Source organism: Puntigrus tetrazona, chromosome 7, assembly GCF_018831695.1.
Source record: "Puntigrus tetrazona isolate hp1 chromosome 7, ASM1883169v1, whole genome shotgun sequence".
In the NCBI taxonomy this organism is placed as follows: Eukaryota; Metazoa; Chordata; class Actinopteri; order Cypriniformes; family Cyprinidae; genus Puntigrus; species Puntigrus tetrazona.
In genome coordinates this window covers 17,963,334-17,983,469 of record NC_056705.1, presented here as the reverse complement: position 1 = coordinate 17,983,469, position 20,136 = coordinate 17,963,334, and the positions used below count along the sequence as shown (strand labels likewise).

The 20,136-nt window shown below is 37.3% G+C and overlaps 1 protein-coding gene across 1 annotated transcript in view; it reads left to right on the top strand.

Annotated features, from left to right (window-relative positions):
- igdcc4 (immunoglobulin superfamily, DCC subclass, member 4) overlaps positions 1-20,136 on the top strand; it is a 53,793-nt gene that overhangs the window by 30,706 nt on the left and 2,951 nt on the right. Inside the window, exons 5-19 of the mRNA XM_043245859.1 lie at positions 2,304-2,435; positions 3,822-3,974; positions 5,426-5,836; positions 6,432-6,596; positions 7,562-7,699; positions 8,282-8,446; positions 9,467-9,688; positions 10,707-10,805; positions 10,900-11,083; positions 11,807-11,934; positions 13,768-13,935; positions 14,037-14,171; positions 15,611-15,713; positions 19,064-19,286; positions 19,466-19,594. Of these exons, the coding sequence (XP_043101794.1) occupies positions 2,304-2,435; positions 3,822-3,974; positions 5,426-5,836; positions 6,432-6,596; positions 7,562-7,699; positions 8,282-8,446; positions 9,467-9,688; positions 10,707-10,805; positions 10,900-11,083; positions 11,807-11,934; positions 13,768-13,935; positions 14,037-14,171; positions 15,611-15,713; positions 19,064-19,286; positions 19,466-19,594 (2,555 nt within the window). The remainder of the gene's footprint in view (positions 1-2,303; positions 2,436-3,821; positions 3,975-5,425; positions 5,837-6,431; positions 6,597-7,561; positions 7,700-8,281; positions 8,447-9,466; positions 9,689-10,706; positions 10,806-10,899; positions 11,084-11,806; positions 11,935-13,767; positions 13,936-14,036; positions 14,172-15,610; positions 15,714-19,063; positions 19,287-19,465; positions 19,595-20,136) is intronic.

Sequence of the window (20,136 nt, the reverse complement as noted above, 5' to 3'; positions counted from 1 at the left end):
TTTATAGCTGAAGACTAATGGAAATGTGATTCCTCATGAAATGGTTCTCCTCCGGTCTTTTTTTTTCGAAGTAAAGTTTGAATATCTGCTGTGGCACTTCCAACGTTTTGTGTGTGTATGTGTGTGTATAAGTGCCCTCTGCAGAGGTGGTCTGTGTTGCAAGCAGAATTGATTTCCTGCTGTCCTTAAGGCTGCTCGGCTGATGAAATGGCGGGGGCAAAAGGAGGGATGGAAGAGAGGAACGAGATGAGGAACAAAGACAGAGAAAGCTAGAGAGATAAAGAACTAAATGAAATAAAAGGGAGTGTGGGAAGACGGGGGAGATGGATCGGTAATGCTATGAAGTCAGTCTCAGCCTTTAACCCCCTTCGCACACACACCTCTGAACGACTTAAATCTCCATGCTGACCTTTGCTCATTTCCATTATGTTTCTGCGTTATCAGCCAGAGACCTGAATGATTTCGTGTGTGTGTGTGTGTGTGTGTTTTCTGTCTCACACATTCATCTTTTAAGCCATCTCTCTAATTGTTCCTAATTCGTCTTTCTCCTCCTTCTTCTCTTTTACTCCCTTTTGCTCTTCCAACCCTTTTATTTGTATCAGTGGCTTCGTAAAGCTTCTTCTTCTCTCTCCTTATGGAGGAAACCGAAATTTCTCAAGCGGTGAAAGGTGTGGAAAGTGACTTCTGTGTGAGCTGTGCTTCCTGCATTGCTGACGTTTGGACAATGTTTTTTTGTCCTTGAAATTTGCTCAAAATTTGGTTAATAAGGCTGCCCCTTTAAAGAAAGATATGGAATGAGAAAAAGAAAAGCAGAATGTAAACTCCTTTTTTTCTCAGAAGTTGAAGTTGTTTATCTGTCCGTCATCTTATTGTTATTCTTTTATTATTAAATTAGCAAAGAATTAAAGCTTTTCAATCATGACAGGAGAAGGACATAGAGCAGCACTGGCTGATAGATATATTTTTACATCACTGTCTGCAAGTCTATGACTAAATATGTATTATTTGAATATGTTTTCTGTACGCTTTTCTTCACCATGGTGACCCTGTGTGTCTGCGTGTATATGTAGCCATCTTATGCAATGAAAGTGGCCTTTATTGTTACATAAACACTTCAGTCGTTCATGTAAGCCATTCTTATGTTATGTGTTGCCTAACTTAAGTTACCTTTTAATGTTTTGCTCTATTTTTACATACATCCTCAGCTTTTTCAGTATGTAATATTTTCAGTCATGCCACTAAAATCATGCTGAATTGAGAGAATGATTAAAAGAGAGCAGTCTTCACCTTGAGGAAATCATAGTTTTGCTCTGTGAATGCATTGCATCTTTTGCCCCTGAGAACAGACAGCTCAAGTACACAGTACCAGTCTTTATGTGTGCGTGAAGCAGGTATCTCATCTCACTGCGATGTGAGGCTGTAGTTTGGCTCATCAGCATTCTGCTTGATCCTGAATATTTTGTTACGTACTCACTTAATCTTGAAAAAGCCTTATAAGCAAACTTTTGCTGTTGTTCAAGTGGGTCTTCGCGGTCTTCGTGGTACCTGTTAAACACAGACTTTTTTTTTACTGTGCACCCTGTAGCCTCAGAAATCTGACCCATTTTAAATCCCTGTGCTCTCATGCATATGGGATTGCTGCTGTATGTAATCAGACTGATTAATTTATGACCGTCATACTGTATCCATAGCTGCATGCTTATGTTTTTTTTCATCATGATCTGTGGGTGTGTCTGCTGAATTCATATGGGGATCAGGGCCTTTGCCACTGAACATATAAAAGCAACAAAAAGTTAAAAAATAAAAAACAACAGTTGTGCAATAGTTTTTGTGAAAACTGTGATAATTTTTTTAAAATATTTAAAATATATATCTTTGATAGAAAGAAAGAATCAAATAGAAAGGAAAGTTCAAAATAAGAGCATTTATTTAAAATAGAAACATTTTATAAGATTATAAATATCTACTTTTTTTTTTTATAAATATACATATCTTGAAATGTTATTTGTATGTGACAGCTGCAAACCAGATAAATGACACCTATCCTCTTTGGCCTCAAAAGATGTCCTGTCTTTTATTGTCGCAATCTCTTCATCACTCTCTGTTTCATTACTCTTTCCTTCTCATCTCAATCCTATCTCTCTCTATCTCTGTCTCTCTCACTTCCTGTGAGCAAAAGAGGAAACAGTGTCCTCTATCAGGTCAGTTGCTTCACCTAATGCTGCTTTCATTCAAGCAAACTACTGAGCCTGATGATGAACACTCCCTTGTTCCATACACAAACACACACTTTGTCTCTGTAGGTCTGTCTCAAGAGAGTGAAGTCGTGATTGTGGCTCCACCACGTAACTCTACAGTGGTCATGGGTCGTCCGGCTGTGATGGAGTGCATGGCTCAGGGTGAACCCAAACCTTTCGTATCGTGGAGCAGACAGGGTAAGATGCGAACACTTATTGTATCACACACGCACACACATATCTGTAGCTCTCTCTACTGTAAAAGACTGAAAGTACTGCCGTTGACAGATCTAGGCTAACTGACAAGTTAAAGGGTTTTAGGAATCTGCATGGCACATTTGTGCCTGAACCTGGCCCATAAACACCCCACCTGATCGGTATAAAGGATTGAATATGTCAAAATATGATTTTCAAACCAAAAATAGTTTGACGCGTGTGGACAAAGGCTCACAATATAGATTTAAATCGAAGTAGTTTCAAACCCCGGCAGGTTTAAAATCTTTAAACAAAGCATGGCTGTGCCTTTGAATAAAGCACTTAAAACCTAGTTTGATTAGGAGACATTGTACTTGTAATACTTGCATTGTTGTATTGGATATTAAGTGTTAGCTAAAAAAAATAAAATGTAATTAGTGCTGTGTTCATTTAACTTTTGAGTGCTTATATAGGAAAATGTAAATAAACCACACAAATCGTGAAGCGTAGGTGAGCGTATATGTTTGGTTTTAGACATGTGGCTATGCTGTAGCAGACCCCCCGACTACACACCCACCGTTCGTTCACCCCCATTGTTAAAGCCTCCACCCAGATTTATTACGGACCTAATTTTGTCCTCTTTTCGCCACAATAATTCCAAGACTGTATAACCGAGAGCATTTTTCTCATTATGTTTCATGAAAAATTAACAAGATGTTGTAAAAATTCATAAGGTGTCTTTTTTCTTTGTTTGAGTGCTAATATGGCAGCCGCAGACGGTCAGTGTCTAGGAATCGTTAATATAGTACCTCCTCCAGTGCTGTACTGTCCTCTGCTGGTTCATGTTTTGCATTGCACACGATTATAGTTCATCCAAAATTAGAAATATGCATAATTTTTTTGACCCACATGTTGCTTAAGACAAAAAAGACTTTACCTAATCCTAACCCTAACCATATAGTAAGCACATGTAGTTAATTAATATTACTCATTGCTTACATAATACTTAATAATTACTTAATAATTATAATGTAACAAGGACATAGAAATAGCATGTAACCATTAAACATTTGGCCCTGTTCATTGTTTTGCATTTTAACAAAATGATTGATGACAGAATTATATGTTTCTTTTCTTTTAACTCTTTCTTTAAAACCCAGCATTTTTATTATTGTTTTTAAATTATATATTTTTATATATATATATATAATAGACTTGGATCCACCTAGCAATTTGATTAAATCCTAAAATATCTATTTTTCATATTGACAGCTGTATATCTAAAATTTGAAATCTCCTGGCTTTCGCAGTCTTGATTAATTGATTTTCCATTTCCTTTTTCATTTTTGCTTTTGCTTTTTTACACAACCACTCCTTTGGGATCCATAGATGGGAAGCCTATAGCTACAGATGTGGTTGTCTTGGCAACCAACCTAGTGATTCCTGACACCCGCAGTCACCATGCTGGAGTGTATGTGTGTCGTGCCAACAAACCCAAGACCAGAGATTTCGTCTCATCTCTCGCTGAACTTCGAGTTCTGGGTAATAGCGTGTTTTATTTTTAATATTCTGAATAAATGCTGAATATAGTACTAAGGGATTTGCAACAAGTGAGTGTTATTGATTCCGAATCATTGAATCTAACATACGGGAAGCTGTGTATCTTATTTATCATGTACAAAAAATCATTGGCTAGTAGTTTTGATGGCTGTAAGGTTTGAATATTTGTTCAAAAACTGTGTGGTTGCCAGTTTATTTACCCTGCATTATAAAATATATTCTAAAATCACCTTGAGTAAAATCAATAAGCTTTCTGGGAAAAAAAAACAAAAAACAGATGGTTGCTGACCTTGCTGACTTTATGTAAAATTCATAGGTGGTATATATAAATGGTATACATAACTCACACACACACCATGGTAGCAAAACTATTATGATAGTACTTTTTATTTGTGTTTAGTTGTTTGTGCAGTTAATAGTGTAGTACTTGTATTTGTGTTTGTCCAAAACAGATGCAAATTTTAGCAAGGAAGGAGAAGAATCGCAACAATCAAGGTCACTGTTTCTGAACCGCAAATTTAAGTGATTCCTTTGCTAAACACTACCTAACGAAATTTTTGAACAGCTCCAACTGTGTGCTGTGGTCAGACCGTAGAGGAACTTTGTGGCCATTCATACGCCAAATGCTGTGCAAATACTGTCTGATCTTTTGATCTTGCTAGGCGCTTAGGATTTCATAAGGAAAACTCTAAATAGAATTTAAATAGATGCAATCTCAACCAAAAACATAAAACAGACAAGCATGTTCTGCATGGAAGTACAACATAATTATTTCTCCAAAAACTCTGCTTCAACCTTTACAGCAAGAAGCTTTTTTTCTGCACTAAGGGAGGCTTCATCTAAATCGATGCCCATCTGTTTTGCAGGTCAAAAAAAATAGAATTTTTTTTTTTTTGTCCTTGACAAATTATGTTAAAATAAATTTATAACTTCCTGACATGTTTGAGCCTACACTATGACTCATTTTATGAGTTTAATGGAGTGCATTTTAATTTGATTTCAGAAACACTTGTTACTTGTAGTTAATACAACAGCTAATATGAACTTGCGAAAACTATAAAATATTCATAATTTAAATTTTTACATAAACATTAGTTAAAGGAACAGTTTACCAAAAATGTACTTGCACTTTAGGCTATCCAAGATGTAGATGCGTTTGATTGTGAGTTTGAGTGTGAATTGCTTGCAGATTATTATTTATCAGATGTTTGAACTCTCATTCTGACGGCACCCATTCACTGCTATTGGTCAGCAGGTGATGTAACGCTAAATTTCTCCAAATCTGTTCTGATGAAGAAAGCAACTCATGTACATTTTGGATAGTACATTTATGGTGAATTTATATTAACTTCTGCCTACATTATTAAGATTTAGCTCATTGCGCATAATCAATTAATACGTTGTAGCAATGTTTCAACGTTTTTTTTTCCCAGCTCCACCGGTCATCCTCCAGCCCCCAGAGGCCGTGTCCCTGTCCCGGGGGAATACAGCTCGGTTTGTGTGTAATAGTTCTGGTGACCCTCCCCCTGCTCTGCGCTGGCTGAAGAATGGAGAACCGGTCCAGTCTAATGCCCGGGTTAAGACTCAGAACCCTGGAGTTCTGCTCATCAACCAGCTGCGGCTGGACGACGCGGGATACTACCAGTGTATTGCTGCCAACAGCCTGGGCACCGCCTGTGCCACTGCCAAGCTGTCCGTCATCGTGAGGGAGGGTCTGCCCAGCCCTCCTCGTCATGTGTCGGCCATACCCCACTCCAGCACTTCTGCCCTGCTCACCTGGGACCCACCTGAACACAATAGCGACCAGATCATTGGCTTTTCAGTACACTATCAACGCACAGCAGGTGAGAGAAAGTGTGTTTTTATGTATGCGTTTCTATTGTCTAGTGGTGAGATCATTTATAATGTGGTAATATATTAATTAAACATTTATAATACTATATTTAATGGGTTAGTTCACCCAAAAGTAAAAATACTGTCATCAATTACTCAACATGTCGACCTTGGTTCATCTTCAGTGACGTAGAAGAGAAGAACTATCGAATGCAATATATGATAGCATGATAATAATACTATAATAACAGTGGTTATATTTTATTTTAAAGAACGTGAATTTGTTCTCAAATACAAAAAAAACCACTCGCACTGAGCACTTATTTGTTAGTGGAAGTTTCTGGAGTCCCTGTTTGACCTGCAGAGTTTCTCATTACCCTGAGTGTAGCCAGCCTAAGTGGATCAGTCCACAGAGAAAAATCTCGTCTCATTACTTTACCGAAGCCAATCCACTTCATAGATCGCGGCTGTGCAGAACCACAAGCCATATGTAAGCTTCGGCTGTTATTGATGGGGTCACGCTTCCCTTCATTTAGAAACACATACACACAAGGACTGTAAGAAAAAATCTTTTAAAAAACAAATCCACTATTTGCGTGTTGGCAGGCTCAGACAACATGGAGTATCAGTTTGCAGTGAATAACGACACGACAGAGCTGCATGTAAAGGAGCTGCTCCCTCACACGGCCTACACCTTCTATGTAGTGGCCTATTCGCCCATGGGTGCCAGCCGCCCATCACAGCCCGTTACAGTGGAGATGCTAGAGGACGGTGAGCAGATGTTTTGAATCATTTTCGTCTCCGTTGACTTCCATGGTGAAAGAAATACTATGGAAGTAAATGAGGACCATCAACTGTTTGATTACCAGCTTTCTTCACAATATCTTTAATCTGAATTGATTTGTGCATGGCATATATGAGCAGCCTACTAATAACTATTATGCAACACTTTGCATGCGGCAGATAACGCTGTGTGCGATGTGCTAGACTTAAACATTGCTTTTTTATAGCAATTTTGATTCCACTGCCAGTAATTTAAAAGATGGAATAAAACATTCAGAGATGGAATGACAATGGCAGAGTGGCATGTCTGAAACAAACTATTTCTGCCCACTTTCAATTGAATGTGCAGTTTTCGCAGTGCCAGCCACTTCCAGTTATTTTAGTACAACAAACGTCCTGTTACGCTGCTTGAGGTTGCAGACTCATATTTGTCATCATATTATTTTATTTTATTTTATTACCATAATCGTAAACGCACTGATTTGTAGTGCAAATAGTTTTACTGTTCAGTGCGCTTTTTAATCCTTTTTATCAGTAGCATCTGATGAATAGGAAGCCTAGCACATTTACAGAAAATAGCCTAAGTTGTGGTTGACACATAATAGCACTTTTTGTTCGTGTGGGTGCCCTCTGGTGGCCAGACAAAAATAAACGCACACTTATACATACTTATGCACTATTCTGTGCCATTTCGAAAGTATTAAGAGTGTGAGTAGTGTGCGTTTCAAATACCCGAACGAAATGTTTATTTAAACTAACAAACATAATGTGAAAGTGTTGCAGCTTTCCTTATGTAGCCCGGTGGGAGGGGATATTCGACTTCAGTGCTGGGTGATAAAATAACCTTATACATTAGACAGCGGATTATGCAGCACATAGGATTAATGCATAGTCTATAGTACATTGTTTATGGCTTGTTTTATAAATCTTTGCTTGCTTTGTGCTCTCTGCAGTTCCCAGCGCTTCTCCGCAGCTGTCCCTGCTGAGCACTTCTCCCACTGACATCAGAGCCATGTGGCTGCCTCTGTCCTCACAGCTGAGCCGCGGAGCCATCACACGCTACCGCATTGACTACAGAGCACTGGAGCAGGGTAAGACTGACGTTGTGCTCGTCTTAGCCCATATCAATTAATAGTCAGAAATATCAGATTTTTTAAATCGAAGAACCTGTTTACTCTTTATAAAAATAGTAAAAAGCTTTACACATGTGTTTTTGTTGAGTAACATATTTGATACAACAGGCCAATGTCTGTAAAATTTATATTTGTGGCATTTATATAGCCAAAAAGTATGTTTTTTTTTAGCTTATGTAAATCAGTGAGCATGTGACCTTGACCTTGAACATGATAAATACATGGCTGCTGAATTCGTAGCTTTGTGCATGATCTGTATTCGCTAGTGGGCAGCAGGCATGTCTGGGGTATTTTGAGCTGCATGACAAAGACACGGATGATTGCTTCTGCTCTATTAGAGCTCTGGATGCTTAATGAACAGCAATAAAGGTGGAACAAAAGACAGATTCGGTCCGATGGCCTGTGACACAAAATGAGAGACAGAAGCAAACTCAGTTCAGATGTTCATTGTTCGTGCTCCTCTATCAGTCAGCTGCAGAAATTATTTTCACTGGCATACTTATCTTCTGGCACGTGTGTGTGTGTGTGTGTGCCCTCCAGTGGATCACATCTACTCTGTGGAAGTGGGTGGGAATGAGACGCAGGTGACTCTGAGGGATCTGAAACCAAATCAAACGTACCAGCTCCGGATTGCGGCGGGAACGCGAGCTGGGTTCAGTCAGTCTTCTGAGTGGGCCTCGCACCACACACCAAACCTTACTCAGGGTGAGTAAACACATAAACGCCATGCACTATATGCGCACTGATAGCAGTTTCAACTCGTACAAGGTTAAACTTATATGCAGCGGTGGCCCCAATGGGCGGCCGGTGGGCCGTTGATCCCCTAAAACAACACCGACCAGACAACTGGTCTCGCAATCAACACGATTGTGTACATTTTTGGTTAACTTCAGAATAAATTGTGATTTTCTAGTGATGTACTATAAAATCATACACGGTTCAAAAACTAAAAACTCAAGTAAGCATATGTCACCACATGCTTTATGCTAGTAGTTTTTTGTGTGTAGTTTAGATCTTGTGTGCTCTTGTACAAAGTTCAAAACTATAGTCAAATACAACGTCCTAAATGCATGCCTGTTCGACGCTGTATTTTATGAAAATCTGATTAGATACAATAATATTGTGAAATGTTATTACAAATTAAAAAAATTGTAACGCATTCTTGTGACGGTAAAGCTGAATTTTCAGTAATCTTTACTCCAATCTTGCTTTGTGCTGCTTTGTTGCTCAAGAATAAGTTTCTGTTATTATCGTTGTTTAAAACATTTGTGCTGCTTAATATTTTTGTGGAAATTTAGAAAGTAAAAACTACCACTAATTAAAAAAAAAAGAATCACAATTTTTTAACATTATGAATGTATTTAATTTTTTTGTATATAAATTTTAGCATTAATATGAAAATGAATATCATATGAACAGAATAACAGAATATCTTCTGTTCAATCCTTTGCCGTTTATTATTTGTTATTTTGCTTAATTATATTGTTGTATTATTTAGTTTATACTATCTTAATTTAGTTTAAACCTAATCACTCTGATCCACATGAATTATTGTAGTTGGATAGAAGCTAGCAGGCCTCTTTTTGAATTTAATTTGTATGCAGCATTCAGCATCCTTCATTACAACTGTCCTGTTGGCGCCGTTGCTTATCTTCTGCCCTGCCAGCATGCTCACACAAAATACACACGGCCGTTCTCACTAACTCCCTCTGTTGTCTTTCCCAGTGCTCTTTGCTCCCACTGAGCTCAAAGTGAGAGCCAAAATGCATTCCCTCCATGTCACATGGCAGCCCCCACCCAATCATACTCAGATCACCGGTTATAAGCTTTCCTGGCGGGAATTGGATGGAGAGGAGCTGCCCAATGAGGAGAAGCCTATGATCAATGAGAGGATTCAAAAGATCAAACTGAGGAAGAGAGTTAAACACCATGAGGTCACAGGCCTTGGTGAGAGTCGAGCAGCAACTTTACTCACATAAATTATACCCTCACACACAAATATACTTGAAACTGCATTTCGAATATAATAGCCACATTTACAGTGCACAGCAGCTCATTTGTTGCTAAATTCAGGGACTATATTTTTGGATGTGCTTAGTGGATAGTGATTCTCTGCCACTGTCAGCACGAAAAAATCTTAGAAAGAAAAAGCAGAAGATCAGCTCGTTCTGTATTGGCTGATTGCCCGTGATTTCAGACATTATTTTTAAGCAATTCTTTGTCAACAGAGCACTCTATACCAGGGTCAATATCGTTAAATGATACTAAAGCCAATTATTTTCATTGTTTGAAATAAAATAAATGTTAATAAAATTGGTCACATTTTACAGTAAGGTGTCATTTTTTGACATCAATTATATGTTAACTAACATGAACAAACAATGAACAGTACATTTATTACAGTATTTATTAATCTTTGTTAACATTATTTAATAAAAGTACAATTTCATACAATAAATACATGTTAGCTGCATTTACTCATGTTAACAAACACAACTTGTGATTTCTATAATGCATTAGTAAATACTGAAATTAGCATTAACTACAGTTAGTAAATGCTGTAGAAATATTGATCATTTGTAGTTCATGTTAACTAATGAACCTTATTGTAAAGTGGTAACATAAAAATATATTAAAAATTAAATTTAACTAGTTGCCAAAGCATTATTTTTCATTTTCATTTAGCACTAAAATAACTACAGAAATATGCTTCAAAAACTAAAATATGCTTAGAAAAGTTGAACAATTTAACTAAATTACTAAAACTTTCACTAAAATGAAAATTGTATAAAAAAAATAAAAAATATAAAAAATATTATATATATATTATAATATTCTAATTATTATATATCAGTTATGTATATTACTGATACACTGATACTAAAAATACCCTGGCCTACACTAGCATTAATGCAAAGTATGCACAAGGTTTTAGAGTACGAACATGTGAAGTTTTATGTTTCAGCTCCCGATCAGCTGTATGAGGTGAAAGTTTGGGCGTTTAACAAACAGACTGAGGGTTATCCTGCTGTCTGGAAGGGCAGAACAGAGAAGATCACACGAGGTGTGTGTGGTTGTGTTGAGATTAAATGATATCTTGCTGCCCTGTCTGTTGAAATCAGGCTAAATTTGCGTGTGTGTGTGTGTTGTTTTCTCAGTGCAGACGACAGACTCTCTCCCACCATTGCCACCCATCAGCGTCAGAGCCCGTGCAAACAGTTCCACCTCTATCTGGCTCCGCTGGGAGAAACCTCACTTTAGCAACGTGCGAATCATCAACTACACTATACGCTGCAGCCCTGCAGGAATACGTAATGCATCGCTGGTCTCATACTATACCAGGTACCAGGAAAACAGTCATTGTGAAATAAACACTAAAGGCATTGTCTTGCTCAAGCGTTCATTCATCCAGCAATTATTTGCAAATCATTTTTTAAACTGTCATTGGTTTTAAAATGTATCAGAATTTATTCAGTGGAAAATGCACATGTCCTTATGCTTATTTGTTAATATTGTAAGTTATAAGTATATATAACATAATAAAAAATATTGTACATATTTTTATTGTACTTTTCTCTGACTGATCAGAAATAAAAAACAAAAAACGTCAGTATAGACATTTATAATGTTACTGAGGAATCCTGAGAAAAAACAGTTTACACACAAAATATTAAGCAGCACAACTGTTTTCAACACTGATGCTAATAACAAATGTTTCTAGAGCATCCAATCAGCATATTAGTGACTTCAGGTGGATTATGTCACACTAAAGGCTGGAGTAATCACAAATTACATTTCACAATATGTTAAAGCAAATTAGTTTTTTATTCATTTCAATTTAATTTCAATTTATTTTTCTAATTGTTCTAATCTAATAAAATTGCACAATATGATTGTTTTACTGTATTTTCAATCAAAACATAAGAGACTTCAAAAACATTACGTTGTTCCCTCAAACTTTTGACTGATTTATTTAAGCCACACTGTTCTAGAGAGCACTAATTGACTCCTTTATCAGTCAGCGCGTCCTCTTACTGCGTTTTTCCGTATCTCACTGTATTTCAGCTCTTCTCAGGAGATTTTACTGGAATCACTAAAGCCCTTCACCAGCTATGAAATTGCTGTGCAGTCTAATGGAGTTGATATGAGTGGCCCTTTCAGCAGCACAGTAGAAGAGTCTACGCTTCCAGACAGTGAGTACAGCCGCTTTCGCTGCTCTAAAACAACCTTTCTGCCTGATATGGGGAAAAGAAAGTTATATGAAGTATGAAGATGCTATATGGTCTTTACTTTCTTTTTCACATGAGTAAATCACACGGATAAATCTGGCAGAGTTCACGCTGTGTCTCATGTTTGTTCGTGCATGAGCGAGAGCTTTAATTATAGTGTGTACACAAGCGCGGTGTCTGTAGGCTTTTTTTGAGTGGGAAGGGATGAATGAATACGTATTTGTGAGTGTATTGCGAGTGCGTGAGTTGTGTGGGACAGTGTGAGTCAGTGTGTTTGTGTTAGGTTAACAGTTAGGGGATTAATAGGGAGAGGTGTAAGGAGATAATTGGCTTTAATTAAAAGCCCAGATGGAATTGCCCCTCTTCTTGGCCAAGACTCTTTCAGCTTGTCAGTCTAGCCAAGTGATGGTGGGGAGGGGCATGTTGCCACAGCGATTTAGTGTCAGACTAACTGAGAGGAGCTTTATCTACTTTTGAGGGGGTGAGTATGAGTGGGCACTTCAAAATGAGACCTTTCCCTCGAAAAAAAAAAAAAAAAAAAAAAACTTGTAGTATCTCACAGTCTGCACATGCTGAGACCATTATAACATCACAAACCTTTAAATGTGTTTTTCTTGGCAAACGCTTTTTCCTACGAAAAGGAAGGCTGATATTTGTGTTGCATTAGCAGCCAGCACTCAAGAATAAAATATATCAGGCATGCAATAGAGAAAGCCATTGCTTTCAAAAATCGAGTTTAACATGAAAGACAAAATGAGGAGTTTAGCAGAATGTTCGAGCTTCCTTGCTATATGTGGATCAAAAAGGATCAAACATCGTCATTAAAATAGTCCATGTGACTTGTGCGCATGTTTCTTGAAACCATACTCACCGGAACAGACTGAAATTTAAGCTGTTTGTTGAAAATATTTTAGCGTCATATTTAGTGTAGATAGCTTTCACTATTTGTTGAGTGTATGATTTATTTTAAGAGGTAAAGTTTTGTTTTTCAAGGTTAAATATTATATATGTCGTTACTATTTTGTTTTGCTACTTTGCAGAGTATATTAATAAGCAGTGTGTCAGCTAGTTTAGCTTATTTATTCAATATATTGATCCTATAAAGCTCTTTCACAAGCTGCGCCTTTTAAAGCAATAAAAATAAATTATAGTAGTGCATTCAGAGTACACTTACAGCAAAGTAGTCCCATGGCATTTCAGAAAGTACTGTACCGTGACGTATCAGACCACGTAAAGACCACGGTAAATTCCACATTACTTTAAAAGGGACATCGGATGCAAAATTCACTTTTACATTGTGTTTGAATATAAATGTGTGTGGACACAATACATTAGCTTTTCTTATTTAAACATCCTCATAAACCCTCTCAGTTATTAGGCAGTATGACATCATACTGCCTAGGCTTCACCCTCGACCGCTGATGGATCGTCCTGTATTAGAATATTTCTGGCCTCAGTCAAGCATTTTCTCCACGCTCTTCAGTGACAGCAGTAACTGAGAACACAGTGGATCAGTTGTGTTTTTAATGTGAATGTGCCACACAAACAATAGAATAGGAGTAGCTCATTATCATTTAAACAGACATTCACCGAAATGGGTCGCTGCGAACAGAGCTGTTTTAGACAAGGTAAAAACAACCATGAACTGTCAGAAATAATGGGTAACAATGATTATTTTAGAATTTCTGTTTAATACAAATGATTCAAATGATTCAAAACATTCTTAGTTATTAAGCTTCTCTTTTCCTCTTTTGGTGTCTCATGTGTCTGGTATAAATGTGTGTTTTTTTGTGACAGGACCCTCCTCTCCTCTGGATATGCAGTTGAGCGCTCTGGACTCATACTCTGTTCTGGTGAGCTGGCGCCCTCCACTGGAGCCAAATGGTGTCATTTTGACCTACTGGATCCTCTACACTTGCAACATCAGCCATCCAGATCACCTGTGGATAAACCTCACACACGATGGTAAATCTACAAACACACACAAGCAACAATCACATGGTGCCATACTTATAATAATGAATAACATCTCTGATAAATCTCTTTGTCTCACTCTCTTTCCTTAGGTTCTGTTATCAGTGCGGAGGTCCAAGGCCTGACGAGTGGGACACGTTATTATTTTAAGATGGGGGCTTGCACTGAAGTTGGGGTGGGACCATATTCACCTGTGAAGGATGTTTATACTCCTCCAAAGAAATATGGTGCGTATGTCTATGTAAAGATTTTCACACTATTCGTTGGGTGTATTATTTTTTTAGCGTGTACAAATTTTATATTACGTTTCCGTGGTCGCCGTTTACTTGGTGCTTTTTTAGTATTGCTTTGTCTAATTAATTAATTTGATTTATAGAGCCAGAAAAGCTTTTTACGATGTATTATTTTTAATTACTAGGTGACGTTGTACCTCCGATGTAAAAAGATACACATTGTTTTAAACAGGGGTGGGTAACATTGATCCTGGAGGGCCACTCAGAGTTTAGCTCCAACCCTGAGAAAAAAAAAAACCTACCTTGATTAGCTGGTTCAGGTGCGTTTGATTAGGGTTGGAGCTAAACTCTGCATTTCTGTTTCAATTGAATGCCATTCTATATTATTTAGCTTTTATCGCAATTTCTTTATTTGAATGTTTCATACTATTTCACAATATTACTGTTTTTACTGAATATTCAGTAAAACATTATATTATATAATATAATATCAGATAAGTACATCTTTGTGAGCACAAGAGACTCATTTAAAATTCATAAAAAAAATCTTCATACAGTGATAATTAGTTTTTTATAAGTAACCTTTATTTCAATGGAAATATAAAAGATTCTGTCTCCCATAGCTACTAGCTGAAACCTCCAAATCTTTACGTATATGTAATTTGCACTTCTTCCTTTGTTAGATGCTTTCATCCAAAGAGACATACATTGTATTCAAGTTATGCAATCAACCGAATCAATCCCATGGCCTTGTAATACTCTTTGAGCTACAGAAAACTAGGCTGATATGTGAACATTTGCTTTTAGAAAGTGGAAGCTTATAGCTCACAAACATAAACCTGCAAATCTCGCTGTTTTGTGCTTGCATATATATTTGTTTATATATTTTTTTCATTGCATTGTAAAGAAAACCATTGTTTATAATTCCAGTTAAGTTTCTTTGAATCTGCATGAGGTGTCACAGGTGTGTGTGTGCGTGTATGTGTGCAAGTGTGTGTGTGTGTGTGAGTGTGTGAGTGTGTGTGTGTGTGTGTGTGTGTGTGTGTGTGTAGAGACTGCCATCTGCCTCTGCCCATCACTGACACTCAATTAATAGCACTCCCACAGGGAGTGTGAAGTGATTCAGTCCAGCCTCACACACACACACCGTCTGTGGGGAGTTGGCCACAGAAAATCACACAGACACACATACACCAGTCGTATAATGACTTATAATTAATATAACACATTGTGTTTCAATTAATATTTCATTATTATGCTTAAGCGTAATTCAGTTGTACTGAATTACTATGAAGTTTAATTATGTATAATTACTTGCTGACTGATTTCTACACTTTTGTCGTGCATTCTCTCTCTCTCTCTCTCTCTTGCTATTTCCACTCTGCTATCTTTTCCTCCTGCCCCCTCCTCTCTCTTTTATCACTCTCCTACAGAGCTGGATATCCATGCTGTGACTGGTATCATAGTAGGAGTGTGTCTTGGTCTGCTCTGCATCCTGCTCTGCATGTGTGTCAGTTTCCGCCATGGAAAAACACGGTATGTTCCTATTAAAACTCTTTAAGATTAGATTGCTCCATTAGTTCACCCAAAATTGGAAATTCTGTCGTTATTTATTTTTAAGAATGTTTCTTTATTTTTAAGTATGCTTTTATCTATTCCATACAAGTCAGTGATATTCAAAACAACATTTGGCCAGTTTAGTTTCACTAACAGCAACCCAAATTCCGGAAATGTTGGTACATTTTTTAAAAACATGTTTAAACTGACAAATTGTTTGCACAAAATTAGCTCACTTCAAGTTGCCTGCTACATGGCCATATTTAACATGGTGTAGCATCTTCTGTTCTTTTCAAAACAGTTTGAAGACGTCTAGGCATCGAATTTATGAGTTTCTGAAGTTTTGGTGTTGGAAATTGGTCCCATTCTTGCCTAATAAAGGTTTCCAGCTGCTGACGAGTTCGTGGTCATCTTGTATTTTTCATTTAATGATGCACCAAATATTCTCTGTAGGTTCAGCTCCCGGACTCTTCTACTACAACGCCATGCTGTTGTAATAGTTGTATTATGTGGTTTTGCATAGTCCTACTGAAAAACACAAGGCCTTCCCTGAAATAGACATCATCTGGAAGGGAGCATATGTTGCTCTAATACGTTTATATACTTTTCACCATTAATAGTGCCTTTCAAAACATGCAAGCTGTCAATACCATATGCACTTATGCACCCCCATACCATCAGAGAAGCTGGCCTTCAAACTGTACTCTTATAACATGCTGGAAGATCACTCTCCTCTTTAGCCTGGAGGACACTCTATCCTTGATTTCCAACAAGAATTTGGACACAATTATCATAGAACAATTTTTAGCCTTGAAACAGTCCATTTTAAATGAGCCTTGGCCCACAGGACACAACGGCGCTTCTGGAACATGTTCACATATGGCTTCCTTTTTGCATGTTAGAGCTTTAGCTGGCATCTGCAGATGGCACGGCAGATTGTGTTTACTGATAGTGGTTTCTGGAAGTGTTCCTGGGCCCTTTTAGTAATGTCAATGACAGAATCATGCAGATGAGTGATGCAGTGTCGTCTGAGGGGCCGAAGACTGCAGGCATCTTACAAAGTTCTTTGGCCTTGTCCCTTACGCACAAGAGATTTGTCCAGTTTCTCTGGATATTTTGATGATGTTATGCACTGTAGATGATGAGATTTGCAAAGCCTTTGCAATTTAACGTTTTTAAAGTATTCCACATTCTTTTTTGCACAGTCTTTCAAAGATTGGAAAGCCTCAGCCCATCTTAACTTCTGAGACTCTGCCTCTCTAAAACATCCCTTTTATATCTAATCATATTACAGAACTAGTGTCAATTAACTTAATTAGTTGCTAGATGTTCTCCTAACTTAATCTTTTCAAAATGTCTTGCTTTTTTAGCCCTCTGCTGCCCCTGTGCCAGCTTTTTTTGAAACCTGTATCAGGCATCAAAATTGAAATGAGCTCATTTAGTGCATATAAGTGTCAAATTCATCAATTTAAACATTTGTTATGAAATCTATGTTTTATTTTGAATAAAATATTGGCTCCTGTGATTTGAACATCTTTTAGTTTCTATTTTAAATGTAAAAAAACATTTCCAGAATTTGGATTGTAAATTAAAGCAAAGTTCTAACAAAAATTAATTTTCTCTAATTGAAATGAAGCTGAAATAAAATAAAATATAAATAAAAATGAGGATAAAATAAAATAAAAACGATACCTTTCCTTGACAGAAAAGATATATAAACAATATGGATCTATAAAAACAACCAAATAATGAAAATGATAAAGCACATGACAAAATTAGAATTCAAATTTAAATCTTAAACTAACAAGCAACAGTTAAAGCTTAGGCAGAAATCTGTCTTCCCTGAAGGCGTTTAATGACAAAAGAGCAGTAGTAAAAAACCTTACCAAATTATATATTCAGATTCTGAAAGTTTCAAGGACCTTTTGGATGTTCCTTCAATCTGGAATGAGACATGGGTGAATAACAACACTCAGTCACACAGTGTGTGTGCAAGCGTGTGTGTGTCTGAAGCAGATGTGGCAGATGTGGGGTATTGAGAGCTGAATGACAGAGAGTCATGGCTGATTGCTCTTGCTCTATTAGAGCTCTTCTGGTTTAATGAACAGCCACAGAGGCAGATTGAGTCTGCCGGGCTTTTGCATTTAGAGAATGAGAGAACCAAACTCATTTCACCTTCTTCTGAGAATTCTGGTCAGCTGCAGCAATTACTGGTTAACAGAGGATGAATAAAGCATCATGTCTCCATTATACACATGTGACCTTTACATTTTAACCTTTCACATAAGTATACATTGACATTACATTGACTCTTGGCTGGGGAGCTTAGTGGTACCTCCAGCTGTAAAACTGCGACCGAGCTCATCAGATAAAATCACTTGTTCTTTAACCTTCATTATGTATACAGTAAATGTATATAGATGCGAATGACAAAAAGGCAGATTACATTCTAAAAAAATTAGAAACATTACGTGGGGCGATTTCACAGTAGCATACACTGTTCCTATGATATGATAAAGTACTATATGAAGAAATATTCAAAATATTACCAAGCAAAATGTATTTGACTGCCTATTTAATTATCATCTAAATATTACAAAGCTTATCTTTTAATATCACAGATTGGAATGCATTATGATTATTATACTTAATTCAATTTTACATATTACAAATATTTTTAATGCGCTCTTTTTTTAAAATTGATATGTTTATTCAGAATAGATTTAATAAGAGAACTGAAAGCTGTTGCACTGTGTGTCGGAGTCTATGGTGAGTTTGTATGTATTTGAACCCTTTCCAACAATGACTGTATGATTTTAAAATCTATCTTTAAACACTAAGGACAACTACGAGACTCATATGTAACTATTAAAGCAGTTTCAGAAGGGGTGAAAACTTTTGAACAAAATTAAGATGTGTACATTTTTCTAATTCTGCCTAAATAGCATGTTGTTACATATTAGTACTGTGCTTCAGAAGCTACAGATACTTACATGTTTCACAGAAGTGTGAAAAATCATCATGTTGGAAAGGGTTAAAAATCATCATGTTGGAAAGGGTTAAAATACACAATGATGCTGGAAAACCAAACAATTTGTGGCAACTGAAGGATTTTTCTGAAGAACAGCAGACAGTTTAACTGTTCAGGATAAACAAGGGACCCATTAACAGCTATCACTAAACAAAAGAACACTTCATTAAATTAATACCACAGAGACTTGCCTCAGGAACATGAAGTCTTACAGAAGTGTACACTGCTTGAATTCAATTTAGCATTATAAATAAAGGTAATCAATGACGTTTAATGATCATCCTCTCTGTCGTTTTAGGGATGTGTCCGGTGGGCTTGACTCGAGTTCTCTGAGTCCTCAGTACAGGAAGGGTGCCCGTCCAGTGCCTGCTACTGCGCCCGACTGCAGTGACTGCCATGAGCTGGAAACCCTCATGCCCTCTAGTGCACAAGACCCCAACAAACCCCTCACAGACCTCACTGAGGAACAGAGTCTCATGGCTAACGTAGGAGGCACTGATGATGGCCCTGCAGAAAACAAGGTGAGCATTGCACTATACTGTAGATAAGTGTGCTAGCACCAACAGTATATTTTGATGTACCAATGAACCATTTCCCCAACCACGCATCTTTATTGGCTGTCAAAATGTTGATCTATGAAAATGCTTTCATCTTTTAGTCTTTTCAGTCTTTCAATTTCCTCTTTCTGCTCCAAACTCAGCCAACCTGGAATGGATCCGTAAGTCGGAACTGGGCCAATAGGATCACCAGATACAGAGATACTATAACCGAAGATTCTTCTGCTCTCATCAATGGAGCTCTTGAGGGGCCGCCGACAGACAGCAGTAAGGTGAGCCAAAGGAGTATAGAAACATCTGTGAATGATAATGTATGACAAAAGTGTTATACAGACGTCGCATAACAGACTTTCTATCTTTATCTTATGAAATTCCAGTTATCCTTGCACATCTGCTTGTGTGTTTATGAATGTGTGTCATGGGGGATGGGGCTGATAGATTGCGCCTCACGCAGACGGGAAATGTACAGAGAAAGTAATTACCATTAAGCAGACAGTAGGGAAGACACACAGCTAATTAGTATGTGACACTTGAAATGAAAAGCTGAAGTCTGCATACCATTTACCAATTACTGTCCTTTCCGAAAGCTCCTCAGATATGGTGGTGCAGCAGGAAGCCAACATAAAATTACACCTTTATGTCTCTAATTCTCAAAGTATTATGGTTTTATTTCCCTGTTGACATTTTAAAAAATCTGTTTTCCCACTTTTTATGATGAAATAGTGCTGAACTGTACAGTACAAATACGTTAACATTTTAAGTTTGCGATCATCCAACTTGAAAAAAATCATTAGTGAGTAGCTAATTTCAATAC